The 18,464-nt window shown below is 42.0% G+C and overlaps 1 protein-coding gene across 2 annotated transcripts in view; it reads left to right on the forward strand.

Annotated features, from left to right (window-relative positions):
* The first annotated feature begins 2,944 nt into the window (after nucleotides 1-2,944).
* The window catches only part of LOC143034673 (small ribosomal subunit protein mS37), a 35,354-nt gene continuing 19,834 nt past the window's right edge, over nucleotides 2,945-18,464 (forward strand). Inside the window, exons 1-2 of one of the 2 annotated variants that reach the window (XM_076201042.1) lie at nucleotides 2,945-2,967; nucleotides 7,419-7,589. In XM_076201042.1, coding sequence (XP_076057157.1) covers nucleotides 7,433-7,589 — 157 coding nt within the window. In that variant the 5' untranslated portion in view covers nucleotides 2,945-2,967; nucleotides 7,419-7,432. Of the gene's footprint in view, nucleotides 2,968-3,455; nucleotides 3,790-7,418; nucleotides 7,590-18,464 lie in introns of those variants that run through there. The other variant, XM_076201041.1, reaches the window with a different exon arrangement.

Below are 18,464 nucleotides of genomic sequence, written 5' to 3' on the forward strand. Positions count from 1 at the left end.
GAGGTAGTGGTGGGCAGCTACCGGTAAAGTTACCGGTTTTATCGGTAACAGCCTTGACGGTAGCTTACCGGCAATAATTCTGCTACCGTTAAGGTTCCGCTAACCGATAAGCTATACCAAACACTCGTGGAGCGGTAAGCACGTCTCGGCTTGGTGGTACTGAGTGACGGTAGTGGTGGGCAGCTACCGGTAGTTACGGGTTTTATCGGTAACAACCTTGACGGTAGCTTACCAGCAAAAAATCTGCTACCGTTTAGGCTCCGTTAACCGATAAGCTATCCCATAATACTCAGAGAGCGGGAAGCACGTTTCGGCTTGGTGGTACTGAGTGACAGTACTGACGGCCCTACGTAGGAAGAAAATGAACAGGAACGTATTCAACGTGCTAGATCGTCCTGCTCCCTTCTCGGCCCACAGATGCACAGTACGAAAATTACGTATTCGAATATGAAAATTAACAGTCGTGCTAGATCGTTTTGCTCGCATCTCGGCCCGCAGGGGTTCAGTGCAAAATGTACGTATTCGATTAGTCAGCCTATGTTCCGGTGGGCATGTATCCAAATGGATGCACAGAATAAAAAATTAAAATAAAACATATGCGTGTGTTTTTTGTCCATTTAAAGGTACTATAATATAAATATAGGGATCGTAGAGTCCTGCTAATACAAAATTAACGTAATTCCAATATAAAAAATGACAACTATGAACAATTGAAAAAAATATATAAGAGGAACTTGGTAAAAAAAAAACATTATGAAAATGACCTACATATGTCAATTCATCTCGCACAAAACCTTTAAAACCTCAATTGTACAAAAAAACTGTCCTGACTAAATGAAAAATGGGTGATTTTGGAAATGAATTTTTATGTGTAATTTGTAAAAATGATGCATGTAATTATTTTTCTTTTATGAAATTGTGTTTCTATGTGAAAAATATATTCTTTGTATGAAATTGCACTTACATAGAGACGGAAGTGGAGTGTGAGAGGGGGAGGGGGGGATTGGTGAGTAGGCCTATGCACTGAGGGAGAGTAGGTAATGCTGTGACCTTACACGCACCCCCTCCCTACTCCCCGCCCACGAGAGTTGGAGTAACGACTCGGAGCGCAGGATTTTTATAGTGACGACGTTACAAAACTTGTGACTACACACCATGGTAGGATGAAATTTGTTTAGATTTAAGTCATAAAGGCGACTCGAACTTGGGACGTCACTACTACCTCACGAGCCTTTTACCGGTAAATTACCGGTAATTCCGGTAACGGCATTGTTGTTTACCGGTAATTCCGGTATTGAAATTAGCGGTATTTGCCCAGCACTACTCTGGGGATTAAGTTGCCAGAAGCAACGGTCCTCAAGACGTAACCTGAAAAGCAGCTTTTCTAGCCTGGGAGTGGAGCGGGGGAGGACTAAAGGTTCATAGGCTGTCACCTTGATGTACCAACCCGCTCGTTGGGAGATCTGTGCCTCCTGCCTGTGTTGGAGGTGCCACTTCTTGCGTGCTAATGCCCTGGATTTAAGTTGGAGCTGACTCTTACTGGGAGGGACCTGGACATCGACACTGGCTCTTTTGCGGGCTGTGGCAGCAGCTGCGTCTGCAAGGTCGTTGCCATGCACACCGACGTGGCTTGGCACCCAGTTGATGATGATATGTCGTCCTTCACGGTGTAATTTGTGCAGGAGTGCAATTATGTTGGTGAGGAGGTGGACATTATCTTCGGGCTCTGCCTGTTGTAAGCAGCTTATCAGGCTCAGAGAGTCAGTGTGGATGACCACGGAATTGGAGTGGGATACAAGGGCATGTTCTAGGGCCCCCTGCATCGCCACGGCCTCGGCTTGAAGAGAGGACGCGGAGTCGCTGACTCTCCTGCCGAAGATGTGTCCATCAGTGACGAAGGCAGCTCCAGCCGTGTTTGGGCTGCGTTGTTCGACGGACCCGTCTGTAAAATACACTGTATGACCAGGTCGCGTCAGTGCCCGGATGCCGTTATTTGCTAATACACGCGCTTTGTCCGGGTGGCATGCGCCCTTTGTCCCCGGGAGTGTCGTAAATTTAAAGGTCACGGGAGCTGGTGCCCACGGAGGCGGGCATTTGAAGTCCGGGTGGGATTGTGGGATGCCCTTCTCGAGGAGAGGTTGCCGCAATTGGAAGGGATCCAGGAGCTTGGCCGCGTGTGCGAGCCAAGTGTTGGGGCGTTGCAGTGTGTCTGCGCGTGCAAGTGAGGAGTAGATGTCCCGACTTAGACCTGTCTCGTCGCGGGGGTGGAGTGCGCGGGCAACAAAGTCCGCCCCGAGCATTCTTAACCTGAGTTGGAGAGGAGGGAGCGAGGCTTCCCGCTGGAGGTTGAGAACTCGGCATCGAATGCCATACCCTCGCATAGGGAGAGTAAGCCTAGCATTGGTGTTGAACACACGTGTAAAATCCTCATGTTCGCTAAGCAGAATAAACAAGAGAAGACTGAACTCCTGCCTTTCCCTGATCTGGACAATTGTAGGCGTGAACTTGTCTTACTCGTGATTCCATGATCACGGCCCACGAGAAAGAGAAAAATGTGAGTTAATGTACATGGGAATACGTAACAATTATATACGTCTAAAATACAGAAAAATCTGATAAATATTATTAAGTTAAGTATACCTCAGACTTCTGATACATCAGACTACTCGGAGGAAGGAATTCAGGTTAGCCCCCCCCCCCCAAATTTTTATCCTGGATCCGCCACTGCATACATTTACCGGATGTGCACACCTATGTTAAATATGTATGCACATCTCGGTGAATTCACCCTTCCTGACATGAACGGAGTACACAATAATACAAGGAAAATAATTAAAGGGGGAGCTGACACTCCACCAGCCGACGCAGTTCGTAATTACTTCAGTGGCGGCATAGGCGACGCACAAGACCCTCAGATGTTGTCGGAGGCCCACTCCTCAGAAAAGCAGTTGCGGGGCAATTCTTGAGGTAGTGTTCTAAGGTTTTCATGCCTGCATCGCCCCTTCTTATAGTACCGGCAGATTGGGGTTTCGTTGTCCTGACCTGTGGTCCTAACCCCGTTTTAATTAAGGAGACATGCAAATTAGTGAGCTTTATAGTGTAATAAATTATCAGAATAATGATATTACCTAGATTTAAGAAGGAAATAGGCAAGAATTGGTTTACAAATAGGGTGGTCGATGAATGGAATAAACTTAGTAACCACGTAGTAAGCGCTGAAACTATCAGTTGTTTTAAAAAACGATTAGACAACTTTATGGATGGGGACGACAGGTGGTGATGGATACGGAGCTGCCTAGTGTAGGCCTTATGGTCTTTTGCAGTCTCCTTTATTTCTTATGTTCTTATAAGGTGTGACTCATAGCGTCGGAAAGACGGAGCGGGAGTCGAGAATAAACACAAAAATAAAGGCTCTCACTAAACGCCGACCAAAGTCGACCAACGCCGACCAAAATAAAAGTGAAAAGTGAGCGGAAACTGTCGGTTGATTTAAGAAACGGTTAGACAACTTATGGATGGGGGTGATAGGTGGTAATGGACATTGAAATGCATAGTGTAAGCCTTATGGTTTCTTGCAGTCTCTTTCATTCTTATGTTCTTAAGTAGGCTACCTAGATTTTCTCGATCAAAAGTAGGAGGCTGGAGAATCTGTAATGTAAGCCTCCAGCACTAGCATTTAACTCCATACATAAACAAACCGTCATTGTGCAATCGCCGAAAGAAATCAACATTGTGCATAGTACCTGAAAAGAAAGGATAAAATATCAAGTTTAGGAAAGCCAGCTAAAGGTAAAGATATAAGGTTTTAGTTATTGTAAAATACCTTTTACTCAAGGTATGAATTATATAATGAATAATGTGGATGCATGAATATCAATGGGATATTATAATAATATCCCATTGATATTCATGCATCCACAAACCAAAAAAGCACAGAAACAAATAATATGAATATCAATGGGATATTATAATGATATCCCATTGATATTCATGCATCCACAGAAACAAATAATATGAATATCAATGGGATATTATAATAATATCCCATTGATATTCATGCATCCACAAACCAAAAAAGCACAGAAACAAATAATAATTATTTGTTTCTGTGCTTTTTTGGTTTAGCTTTAAGATTGGATCGGAATCATTGGAAGTTCCTCGTTTCTAATTCACCCCAGCCCTCTTAATTGCTTAGGGATAGAAAAAATGCTGTACAAACGGGTCTCACTAAACGTCGACCAAAGTCGACCAACGCCGACCAAACCCAAACAGTAACGGCTTTTGCTCAAATGCATATAACTATGTATTAAAATTAGCATATGGTTGCATTATGTGATCTATTTTCTTTAAGAGAAGGACAAGAGAGAAGTTACGCTTTTATCCTCTGCAAAATTACCAAAGTCGACCAACGCCGACCAAACCCAAACAATGACGGTTTTTGCTCTTATGCATAATTTTATATAAAAAACTAGCATATGGTTGCATTATTTGACCTACTTTCTTTAAACTGTGTGATTTTCATTAAATTTGATCAAAGAGAAAGTACGCTTTTATCCTCTGCAAATTACCAACCACAACTAAGAATGCCGTCCAACTGTGGCGTTGGTCGACTTTGGTAATTTTGCAGAGGATAAAAATAACTTTTCTTTAATCAAATTACATGAAAATCACACATTTTAAAGAAAATTGGTCAAATAATGCAACCATATGCTAATTTCTATATAAAATTATGCATTTGAACAAAAGCCGTCATTGTTTGGGTTTGGTCGGCTTTGGTCGACGTTTAGTGAGACTGGTACAAACTACACCTAACCTGACCTGTTGACCTCCTATATCATATCAGAAATCCCAAGAACTTCAGTAAATGTAGATCGTATGACTATAAATGCAGGGGTAGGCAGAAGTTCATGCGTGTTTTCTGATTCAGAATGCAATTCAAATAAGTATTTCCATGATTAAACGAAAACACTCGTCTATTCTGATACTGAAGTAATTGGTATTTGTGAAGTTTCAACTCATATTGCACAGCAAATTGTATGTTTATTTGCATCTATATAACCCCAACTCCAACAAATTTTCTTAGTAATGTTTCTTGTGGAAATTAATATTAACCCCTTCCATACGGTGCCAGATACGTAGGCGTCATGAGGAGCAAGTGGATATGCGAGGCTGCCATATCGGCGTCTTGATTATATTTATTGTAGTTGCCCCTCCGTAATGAAATACTCTCTAAACTGTCTGTAATCACATTTTCTTTGGTTATCAAAATTCACGGGTGAAAGAGAGAACGATCGATATAAGCGGTGACTATATTTTATGATGCGAGCATTATTACAACACGTCGTACGGCTGGTATCGGCTGCTGCCCACGAGATTTAAGGCCCGTACTGAAGAGGTTAATAATTAAGGGATGGTGAAAAAATAATTCACACAACATTCCTGCCACCTGCCATTTTGTATCACCCACTCGCACAGCAATTTGTATAGTTTTTGCATCTACTAGAACAACTCCAACAACTTTTCTTAGACTTAGTAATATTAAGGGACAGTGAAATAATTGCCACTACCTGCCACTGATGTGGTGTCAAGACTGTTCAGTAAAATGTATGTCAGTCCCTGCATGGATTTTTAGGTTAGATAGGTAGGTTAGGTAGAAAGACATGTTTCACAAAACAAATCGTGGGTGATGCTCTCAACAAAAATGGTATTTAGGTGCCGGGTAGTGGGAAGGTTGTGGGAATTATTTTTTTTTACCACCCCTTTAGGCCCTTATATTAATTTCTGCAAGAAACGTTACTAAGAAAAATTGGTGTCTTAATATAGATGCAAAAAGTATATGAATTGCTGTGTGAATGGGTGAGATGAAACTTCACAAATTCCTTAAAATCTTCCAAATGGCTCATTTGTAATGATTTGTGCATAGGGCGATAGGCAGAATCAAAAGAAATAGTGTAGAATATGCAGACCTACATATGGATTTGTGGATGAGATGGATGTATTAGTTAAAATTACAAACTAGTACAATGGATTCTATTGATAAGAAGTCGCTGGAAGTTATGAAATAAGTAATTGAGATTTTTTTGCTTAAGTTACCACAAATAGTAATATCAGTACTTGTGGCTCAGCATGAAGCATTTAACATGAATAGCTAATTAGAGGTGCCCAAAGGTTTCTGGAACTTAGTGTGAGTAAATAATTCGTAATGAAACAGTATGAACTTGTCAAATATATATCAGTCACTATTACTAATTTATGGCTCTAGTCTCATTCTTCATGTTCACATTCAACTTGCCATCATCGTCACTCCATGTACATACATACATATACCAAGGCTTTTTCCCCCTTTCAAGGGAGGTAGCCAAAAAGGGAAAGGCATAAAATCACTCCCACCCATTTCATCCCTAAATACACTCCACACCCCTCCCACCCTCCCTCTCATCTGAGCACCTCCTGGATGACGGGTCATCCCTGCACCTTGCCCACTGCCCTGGGTCAGAAGCAGTGTCGCAAGACACAGCACATCCACAGCAAGGCCGCTTCATTTAATCGGCGACCCCCCCTCTCCGTCCCCCCTTGCATATAAGGAGAGGACGGGGAGAAATCCCTTCGGGCTGTGTCAAAATTTGCTCACACATACTACCTCACTACCCAGCAATCACTGGCTGGATGGATGCCATGCAGAATGTCTGAAAAAGGGAGGTCAAGTGATGGTGGACTGGTTGGTGAGGTTATTTAATGTTTGCTGGAGAGAGGGTAGAGTACCGGAGGACTGGAGGAGTGCCTGTATAGTTCCTCTTTACAAGGGAAAAGGGGACAAGTGTGAATGTAGTAGTTTCAGAGGGATTAGCTTGTTAAGTGTAGTTGGGAAGGCTTATGGGAGGATCTTGATTGAGAGGATTAGGAGAGGAACAGAAGGAGTAATTGGTGAGGAACAGTGTGGATTTAGGACAGGTAGAGGTCACTCCATGTACATTTCATATAACCTTCCAAACTCAAGTTTCCAACTGCTTCAGACTTCTCAGAATTGACAACAAGTGCAGTATCACCCACAAGCATAAACTAACATGTCTCACATGTTCCTCTACCGTCATCCACCAACATCAAACCTATACCTAACTCTCTAGCCTTTATTTTTCTTACTCCTCTATCCATGTATATGCTGAACAACTATGGTGACATCGTACAGCCTTTATATACCTCCACATATTCACCTCAACCCATTCATTCTCTTCACTTTTGACCCATACACATTTTAGTCTGTAAGGTGGCTAAACATGGTAGTTTTTATTTACATTTCTGAATTTAAAACAGTATACCAGTAGTAAGATCACTAACTGACTGTCAGTATATTTGAATTGCCTATATTCATCTTTTCACCTCCATTACTGTAAGACTATTTTATATGTATATTTTTGCAGATAAAGGATTCAGGATGAGACTTACACCACTGATTTTGTCAAGCCAGTATAAGATTAATGGTTACAGACCAAAAAATGGAAGAAGATTAACAAGAACTCCATTTCCATTTCAAGACATATTACCTCTTGCCCTTAAAGATTCAGTTTCTGGCAAAGGAAATAAAACTCAGAGTAAGCTGTGATCACATTTTTACTGTATTAATGACTTTTTTCCCATATATATTGGAAAAGGAAATTTTATTTGAAAATTTTCATTAGAATTAGGTACCGTATTTTTCGGACTATAGCCCGCACCGTTATATGACCCGCACCCCCTTACACCTTAGTGAAAATCCACACGACCCGCACCGCTGTATGACCCGCACCCCCTTACACCTTAGTGAAAATCCACACAAGACCTGCACCGCTGTATGACCCGCAGTCATATGGCGTGCGCGGCAGTGTAGATCCGACGATGTATACTACCCATGCATGGGTGGCCACAGGCACAGCTCACGGCAGTTGTTGTTATGGCCGGCCATTGACGTGGTGATCAAAGTAATTTCAAAGCTGAGGCTTTTTCTAAATTTTCTGTTTCATCAATGCTTATGTGATCTATAAAAAAAAGATATATGTTTTCCGATATTGGCAGGTTTCTTGGTGATATCTTGCTTTTCAGGATTCATCACACGTCAAAGGCTGACACGTACGAACAACCTCACAATTTGGTTTCTGAAGCTGCCACTAGATGTAGTGGTAGCTTCGATGAAAGAGGGGTGATCTCGAAAGTGTGCAACTGATCTTATGATGCCTTTGGGATGGGTCGAAGACGCGGCATTGCGATTCATGATCATGATACCAGTATTCCTCTAGTCCTATTTATTTCTGATTGTGATGAAGATGAAGAATAACCAACAAATTACATTTCAATATATTTTATTGCACTTATATATATATTACAAAGAACCTTAATAAATTTGTGTAAATAGTGCCATAAAACCCTGTTTGATTGTTTACCGGTAATTAATCAATCAATTAGTTTATGAATGCCATACAAAGACTGGTAATTAATTATTAAGCCAAACAATTTCCAATGGTTATTTTTCAATAGAATAGAACAATAATAGAGCACATTACTGAACTGTTATGAACAGAGTCAATGGAGCACATCGTTATTAGAAAAAAAAACCACAGTCAGTGATCACAGACGACAGTCAATGTTTATGAAGGCGTATCATCGCTCACGAAGCCGTCGAATTCCTCATCCTCTGTATCATCATAGAATAGGTTGTGGTATAAATCGGCCAATTCTGATGCAGTGACCTCATCCGTTTCCATTTCGATTTCGGATTCGTCCGATTCCTTTTCCGAGTCGTAGCATGCATCGAACATTGCAGGATGGCACATTTCTGATTTACGGAAACCGTTCTGAATAGTCGATTCTTTAATTTTCTTCCATGCTTGAAAGATCCATATGTAATGCACAGATTTAGCATTAAGGAATTAGGTACAGTTTGTAATTTGTAATTGCGAAAATGGCCGCCCGCTTGTTTTTGTTTGAATGCGACACACGATGTTGGTGTTGGTACCAGTCACTGTTGTATTGTATGTTCATGCTGTTTAGTTAGGTCTGTTTTATTTGTGATAATGCCTTTATTAATAACAAGAGCATGTAAAGCAGGTAAGATACTGACAAATCCTACCTTCTCTTTGTCGTTTGTCTCGATCGTATGCGCTGTATTATGACATTAATCAACTTTCATACGACGAGAGGGCACCCAGCTAAACTAATCGTTTATTTATTTATTTATTTTTTGACAGCGTAAGAGGGCAATTTCTAACCAGAATCCACAGATAACCCGCACCTTTATATCACCCGCACCCCCGAATTTTGGCCCCTTTCTGAGGCAAAAAGCCGCGGGTCATACACCGACAAATATGGTACTTGTTGTGTACAGTAGTCTGTCTATATACCAATGGCATTTTCCCCCATATAAGGGAGGTAGCCAAGTCAAAATGCCACTCCCACCCATTCCACTTGCATCCACCATCCTTTCCCTTTCCTCCCTTTCATCTTAGCTACTTGTGGATGTAAGGCATCCCTGTATCTTGCCCACTGCTCTGAGTCAGAAATGATGCAGTAAGACAAAGTACATCTACAGCAAGGCTGCTACACTTAATTGGCAACCCTCCTCTGTTACCTCATGCAAAAAAGAGAGAGAGAGAGAGAGAGAGAAATCCCTTTGGGTTTTATCAAAAAAGCTTTAACAGAACCACTTCCTATTTCCTCCCCTAACATATAACCACTTCCTATTTCCTTCCCTCCCCACATCCCCCACTCCTCACATCAAAGTATCATCTACAGCCATTCTTCACCCACCCCTATCTCCTGCCTTCTCCCTTCCATGCTTAACAGACATTCCCCTCTTGCTCAAAGCTCCTCTCACCCCTTCCATTTATCTAATCCTTTGTTGTCCTCTCAAATTCACTCCCTCTTGCCTTTCAGACCTCTTTTACTAATCTTTCTTCACTCATTCTTTCCATTTGTCCAAACCATCCCAATACTCTTTCATCAGCATTGTTTGCCATCACCTTTTCCACTTCTACACTCCTCCTCATTTTGTTTCTCATTCTATCCAACCTTGTAACCCTTACCATATTTCTCAGACATTTCATCTCAAACACATTTAAACTTCTCTCTGCCTCTGTGAAATTCTAAGTCTCCACTCTAGAGTGTCATTGGTACAATCACCCCTTCATATAATCTCCTTTGCATCCATTTCCAGATGCCTATTTTTCATGACACTTTTTAATCATCCAAGGCATTTACTTGCTTTTCCTCAACCTCCAATTTACCTGCACGCCTCCCTTTCCTGCCACATGTGACCCCCAAATACCTAAAACTACCCACTTCCTTCAGCCTCTCTATTTTAAGATTTGCTTCCAACTCTTGACCATCCTCTCTTCTTGTATATCTCATCACCTTTTACCCACATTTACCTTCAACTTTCTATTACATACCTTCCTGAACTGTCACTACATACATACATATACCAAAGGCTTTATCCCCCTACACGGGGGGGTAGCCAAAAAGAAAAAGGCATAGAAACAACTCCCACCCATTCCATCCCCTACATATTCCACTCCCCTCCACCCTTCTTCCTCCCTCTCATCTTGGCACCTGGATGACGGGTCATCCCTGCATCCTGTTCACTGCCCTGGGTCAGAAGCAGTGTTGCAAGACACAGCACATCCACAGCAATGCTGCTTCATTAATTCGGCAACCCCCCTCTCTGTCCCCTCATGCAGAAAAGGAGAAGACAGGGAGAAATCCCTTCGGGCTGAGTCAAATTATTTCTCATACATACTTCCTCACCCCCCATTCCCCACCCATGCCCCCGTATGTATCACAGCATCATCCATACACAACCCTTCTCCATTCACCCCTATCTTCTGTCCTCTCCCATCCTTCCTCAACAGACATTCCTGTCTTTTGTAATACCCCTTTTACCCCATCCATCCATCTCATCCTAGGACACCCCCTCATATTCACTCTTTCCACCTCTGCCTTCCACACCTCTTTTACTAATCTTTCTTCACTCATTCTTTCCATGTGTCCAAACCATCCTAATACTCTTTCATCAACCCTATCTCCCAACTCCCTTTCCACCCCTGTTCTCCTCCTCACCTCCTCATTTCTCACTATCTAGCCTAGTAACCCCTATAATACCTCTCAGATATTTCATCTCAAACACATTCAAACTCCTCTCTTCCTCTCTTATGTTCCATGTTTCTGCCCCATACAGTGCTGTCGGCACAATCACTCCTTCATATAACCTCCTCTTAGCATCCATTCCCAGATGTCTATTTCTCATTACACTTTTTAATCCACCAAGGCATTTACTTGCTTCTCTCAATCTACATTCTACCTCCATTCCTCCCTTTCCTGCCACATTTGCACCCAAGTATCTAAAACTATCCACTTCCTCCAGTCTCTCTGCCTTAACCACTTCACTCCGGGCCAAAATCTCGCAGGCAGCATTAGCTGCCAGACGTACGATGTTGGGTCATGATACTCGCATTATAAAAGATAGTCACCGCTGTATCGATCATTCTCTCTTTCACCCATGAATTTTGATAACCATAGAAAATATGAAGAAGCCAGTTTAAAGAGTATGGGGGTCACGCAGGTACAACTACAATAAATATAATCAAGACGCCGACATCGGCATCCACGTGTACCCACTTGCTCCTCATGACGCCTACGTAGGCGTCACCGTATGGAAGGGGTTAATGCTCACTTTCAGCCTGCTGTCACTCTCTCCTCTTGTACATCTCATCACCTTACTTTTGCTCACATTTATCTTCAGCTTCCTTCTTTCACACACCCTCTCAAACTCTGTCACTAACTTCCTCAATCCCTCCTCTGATCCTGCTACAAGGGCAGTGTTGTCAGCAAACAACAACTGGCTTATCTCCCTCTTTTCTCCATTTTCTTTAACCATCTTCAACCCCTGACCCACCACCCTTGCATTCACCTCTCGCACCACCCCATCCATGTATAGATTGAACAGCCAGGGCGATATAACACATCCCTGACGAAGTTCCCACCTTTACCTCAAACCATGCACTCTCTCCATTTCTAATCCTAACACAAGCTTACTCTCATAAAAACTCTTGACTGCTCTTAACAGCTTTCCTCCTATCCCATATATCTGCAGTACCTCCCACAGTGCCTTCCTGTCTACCCTGTCGTAAGCCTTTTCCAGATCCATAAAAGCCCAAAAAACCTCCTTACCTTTTCCTATAGCTTTCTCACATATCTGTCATACCACAAAAATTTGATCGACACAACCCCTACCTGTCCTAAAACCACACTGTTCCTCACCAATTACTCCCTTTGTTCCTCTCTTAATCCGCTCAATTAAGACTGGAGGAATGCCTGTATAGTTCCACTTTACAAGGGAAAAGGGGACAAGTGTGAAGTTAGTAGTTTCAGAGGGATTAGCTTGTTAAGTGTAGTTGGGAAGGCTTATGGGAGGATCTTGATTGAGAGGATTAGGAGAGGAACAGTGTGGATTTAGGATGGGTAGAGGTTGTGTAGATCAGATTTCTGTGGTAAGACAAATATGTGAGAAAGCTATAGGAAAGGGGAAGGATGTTTTTTGGGCTTTTATGGATCTGGAAAAGGCTTACGATAGGGTAGACAGAAAGGGACTGTGGGAGGTTATGCAGATATATGGGATAGGAGGAGGAAAGCTTCAAGGAACTGTCAAGAGTTTTTATGAGAGTAGTAGAGCTTGTGTCAGGATTAGAAATGGAGAGAGTGGTTCGAGCTAAAGGTGGGACTTCATCAAGGATGCGTTATGTCGCCCTGGCTGTTCAACTTATACATGGATGGGGTAGTGTGAGAAGTAAATGCAAGGGTAGTGGGTCAGGGATTGGAGATGGTTAAAGAAAATGGAGAAAAGTGGGAGGTTAGCCAGCTGTTGTTTGCTGACGACACTGCGCTTGTGGCAGGATCGGAGGAGGGACTGAGGAAGTTGGTGACAGAGTTTGGGAGAGTATGTGATAGAAGAAAGCTAAAGATAAATGTGGGTAAAAGTAAGGTGATGAGATGTATAAGGGGTGAAAGTGGCAGTAGACTGGAAGTAAGCATTAAGGGAGAGCGACTGGAAGAAGTGGATAGTTTTAGATACTTGGGTGCAAATGTGGCAGGAAAAGGTGGAGTGAAGGTGCAGGTAGAATGTAGATTGAGAGAAGCGAGTAAATGCCTAGATGGATTGAAGAGTGTAATGAGGAATAGACATTTGTGAATGGATGCTAAGAGGAGACTATATGAAGGAGTGATTGTGCCAACAGCACTGTATGGGGCAGAAACATGGAACATAAGAGAGGAAGAGAAGGAGTTTGAATGTGTTTGAGATGAGGTGTCTGAGAAGTATGATGGGGGTGACTAGGCTAGATAGAGTGAGAAATGAGGATGTGAGGAGAAGAACAGGGGTGGAAAGGGAGTTGGTAGATAGGGTTGATGAAAGAGTATTAGGATGGTTTGGACACATGGAAAGAATGAGTGAAGAAAGACTAGTAAAAGAGGTATGGAAGGCAGATGTAGAGGGAGTGAACATGAGGGGATGTCCTAGGATGAGGTGGATGAATGGGGTGAAGGGGGCTTTGGGGAAGAGGGGAATGGCTGTTGAGGAAGGACGGGAGAGGATAGAAGACGGGTGAATGGAGAATGGTTGTATATGGATGATGTGATGCATGAGTTGGAATGGGCGGAGGGATGGGGGGTGAGGTGGTGTGTGTGAGCAAAATTTGACGCAGCCCGAAGGGATTTCTCCCCGTCTTCTCCTTTTATGCATGGGGGACGGAGAGGGGGGTCGCTGATTTAATGAAGCGGCCTTGCTGTGGATGTGCTGTGTCTTGCGACATTGCTTCTGACCCAGGGCAGTGGACAAGGTGCAGGGATGACCCGTCATCCAGGAGGTGCTAAGATAAGAGGGAGGGTGGAGGGGTGTGGAGTGTATTCAGGGATGGAATGGGTGGGAATGATTTTATGCCTTTTACTTTTTGGCTACCCCCCTTGTAAGGGGGAAAAAGCCTTGGTATATGTATGTATCAAAATTCACGGGTGAAAGAGAACAAGGAATACAGGGTTTACTTTATTTTTTATAATGCAAGTATTATGACGCAACAGCATACGTCTGGGCCCGGAGTGAAGAGGATAAGTCTTTCCTAGTAAAAAATAATATTCCCCCACCCTGTTTTTCCTTTCTATTTTTTGTCCAATATTTGTATAGACCTTGTTCTACAGTATTTGGTGGTAGAGGACTTTTTAATTTCATTTCTACAATTCCCATTATGTCTGGTTTTTCTAATGCCAGATAGTCATTTAATTCATTCAATCCTAAAATCATTATTTTTTTCCTTTCTCATCATTTTCTGCCTACTTTGTATCCTTTTTCTTGATATACCATTTTCTCAGCCTCAGGTCCACCACTCTCTCTCTCTCTCTCTCTCTCTCTCTCTCTCTCTCTCTCTCTCTCTCTCTCTCTCTCTCTCTCTCTTAAAAAAAATCTTTTCAGTCTCAGTTCTCTTTTCATTTTTTTTTCATTTGCTTCATTTCTAAGTTCCTTTTCTCTTTTTCTTCATTTCTTTTTTATTCATACATTTTTGTAATGTTCACTATTTGCTAGTTTTGTTTTAGATAGTACTTCCTCTGCTATCATTTGAGACATAAGTTTTACTTTTAGTGGCCCATATTGATTTTCATTTGAGTATTTTCCTATTCTATATGTTTCCTCAATTTCTTTATATTTTGTCCTTCCTCTTGAATCTTTCTTAATTCTCTAGCAATCTCTTTCTCTTTTTCTCTCTGATATCTTGGAACATGTTTCTCCTTAATACCATAGATTACAATGCATCCTTTTTTAATCCTCTGTGTCCATGACCAAATTTCCTTTATCCTTAATTACTTTAATTACCATTTCTTTAGCATTTTCCTTGACTTGTTTCTCCACTATTTCTTTGAAAAATAATTTTTGACTTTCCTGTTCTAATTTCCACTGTTTCTTTATTTTTTTGAAGTAATTTTATTTGATCTCTCCCACGTTCATGGTCACTGCCTGTATTTGATCCTTCATTTCTTTTTTTAATGCCTCACTTTTATATCTTCATTTTTCAATCTTTCATTTTCTCCCTTGATCCTATTTAGTTCCTTTTTCAAATCATCCATCTCCCTGTTAGTCTCTTCATTTGCCCTCCTTAGTAGGGCTACCTCTTTGTACCTTTGCCTGATTCTCACTTTTGAGTTTGATTATTTCATCTAATAAGTTGTTGATCTCTCTATATCTCATTACATTTTTAAACCTGGGTTCTCTATTTCTATCCCTCTATACATAATTCCACCCTCTTTGTCAAAGCCAGATTTTTTTTTTTTTTTTTTCGAACCTTTGGTACATCTTTAGGGTATTGTTCAGGCATGTCCTTTTGGGGATCACCCCCAGTGGTGATTCCACCCTACTTACATCCAGGCATCTCTTCGTTGGCTCTATATACCTTAATTTGCCATTATTTTCTTCTATTTTTAGAGTAACTGATACCAAGAAAAAAAAAATAAAGACACAAAGACAGTTACATTTTTTGTCACTCATAGTACATTTCTCCCTTCCCGCCTTTTAGTAAACACAACTAGTGCCGGTTTCAATTTCGTCTGCCAACGAAGCACTGCTTAGTGCTTTTGGAGCTTCTTTTCGTACGTCCTACTTCAACCGCTGTGTGTGTGAAGTGAAGAGATAGGTAAGCATGTAGTTGAGTGGAAGGAGGTTTTTTCAAGGTTAATGTGGATGAAGGTGAAGCTGGGAAGGGTTTTTGTAAGTGTGTATGGGTCTGGTAGTGAGAGGAGTGTAGAGGAAAGGGAGGTTTTTGGATGGATATAAATGAGTGCATAGAGGGATTAGGGAGAAATGTCACTGTAGTTGTATTGGGAGACCTTAATGCTAGGGTAGGAAATGATCCAATAGTCAGAGTAATTGAGAAGTATGGAGTTTCATGAAAAAATCATAGTGGAGAGTTGATGGTGGAGAGGTGTCTCGAAAGAGCATTGATGATAGCAAATACAGTGTTTAGGAAGAAAGTCAAGCATAAGTACACATGGGAGAGGGTGGTGGATGGAAGGGTGGTAGAGCATTAATGGACTATACAGTGGTAACCAGGAGGATAGTAGGAAGAGTTAAGGATGTACATGTTCTAAGGAGAGTAGGGGAATATCAGACCATTTTTTGGTGGAAGGTAAGTTGAGAGTGGAGAATAGGTGGAGAAAGAGGAAAAGGGCAGAAGGTAGGGAGGTACTTAGAGTGAACTGCTTAAATGAGAAAGAAAAATAGGAGTATAAGAGGCTGAGAGAGGAGTGCCTGTATAGTTCCACTTTACAAGGGAAAGGGGGACAAGTGTGAGTGTAGTAGTTTCAGAGGGATCAGCTTGTTGAGTGTAGCTGGGAAGGCTTATGGGAGGGTCTTGAGCGGATTAAGAGAGGAACAGAGGGACTAATTGGTGAGGAATAGTGTGGGTTTAGGACAGGTAGGGGTTGTGTAGATCAGATTTTTGTGGTAAGACAGATATGTGAGAAAGCTATAGGAAAAGGTATGGATGTATTTTGGGCTTTTATGGATCTGGAAAAGGCTTATGACAGGGTAGACAGGAAGGCACTGTGGGAGGTTTTGCAGATAAATGGGATAGGAGGAAAGCTGTTAAGAGCAGTCAAGAGTTTTTATAAGAATAGTAGAACTTGTGTTAGGATTAGGAATGGAGAGAATGAGTGGTTTGAGGTAAAGGTGGGACTTCATCAGGGATATGTTATGTCACCCTGGCTGTTCAGTTTATACATGGATTGGGTGGTGCAAGAGGTGAATGCAAGAGTGGGTCAGGGATTGGAGATTGTTAAAGAAAATGGAGAAAAGTGGGAGATAAACCAGTTGTTTGTGGATGACACTGCACTTGTAGCAGGATCAGAAGAGGGATTGAGGAAGTGACAGGGTTTGGGAAAGTGTGTGAAAGAAAGAAGTTGAATATAAATGTGGGTAAAAGTAAGGTGAGGAGATGTACGAGGGGAGAAAGTAGCAGCAGACTGGAAGTGAGTATTAAGGGAGAGAGACTGGAGGAAGTGGATAGTTTTAGATACTTGGGTGCGAATGTGGCAGGAAAGGGAGGAGTGGGGGTGGAGGTAGAATATAGATTGAGAGAAGTGAGTAAATGCCTTGGTGGATTAAAAAGTGTAATGAGAAATAGACATTTGGGAGTGGATGCTAAGAGGAGACTGTATGAAGAAGTGATTGTGCCAACAGCACTGTACGGGGCAGAAACATGGAATATAAGAGAGGAAGAGAGAAGGAGTTTAAATGTGTTTGAGATGAAATGCCTGAGAAGTATGATAGGGGTTACCATGCTAGACAGAGTGAGAAAAGAGGAGGTGAGGAGGAGAACAGGAGTGGAAAGGGAGTTGGGAGATAGGGTTGATGAAAGAGTATTAGGATGGTTTGGACACATGGAAAGAATGAGTGAAGAACAATTAGTAAAAGAGGTGTGGAAGTCAGATATGGAAGGAGTGAACAGAGGGGTGACCTAGGATGAGATGGATGGGGTAAAAGGGGCATTAGGAAAGAGGGGAATGTCTGTTGAGGAAGGATGGGAGAGGACAGAAGATAGGGGTGAATGGAAAAAGGTTGTGTATAGATGATGCTGTGATGCATGAGGGGGGTGGGTGGGGGATGGTAGGTGAGGGAGTATGTATGAGAAATATTTTGATGCAGCCCGAAGGGATTTCTCCCCATTTTCTACTTTTCTGCATGAGGGGACGGAGATTGGGGTAAAGCCAAATTAATGAAGTGGCCTTGCTGTGTCTTGTGACACTACTTCTGACCCAGGGCAGTGGACAAGATGCAGGGATGACTCGTCATCCAGGAGGTGCCAAGATAAAAGGGAGGGAAGTGGAGTATGTAGGAGATGGAATGGGTGGGTGTGGTTTTTATGCCTTTGTTTTTTGGCTACCTCCCATATAAGGGGAAAGAAAACCTTGGTATGTGTATGTACTTATGCTTGACTTTCTTCTTAACCTGTCCTGTACACAATTAGGTCTCAAAAGCCCCCTTTTAAAACCGAATATCTGGCCATCCTGGTCAATCTTACCGATTATGCCTAAACTTGCTTTAATGCCTTATACTACCCACCCGCAGGCCCCCATAAGATAGTAAGGTCCAACTCACCTTGGTTTGGCCACAATAATCCAGTCGCCGACAATCGCGGTGGAGGGGAGGAGAGAGAGGACGGGGCGTGGGGGATATGTTTTTGGCATTGGGTATGCAAATTCATTTAGTATTATAAGTTATTGGCACTGTATTATAATTATGACAGTGGAAACACTTTGTATGGCTTATAAATACTTCAATCTTATCATACAATAATGCAGGAAGTAGTAGGAAACACCATAATATTGGATATACGCACGAATGCATCACTTACGCACAATACTAAAACTACGCTTATCGGTCTTTCCTAAACTTATTATTA

This window comes from Oratosquilla oratoria, chromosome 17 (assembly GCF_046742065.1).
Source record: "Oratosquilla oratoria isolate Oo_2021 chromosome 17, ASM4674206v1, whole genome shotgun sequence".
Lineage (NCBI taxonomy): Eukaryota > Metazoa > Arthropoda > Malacostraca > Stomatopoda > Squillidae > Oratosquilla > Oratosquilla oratoria.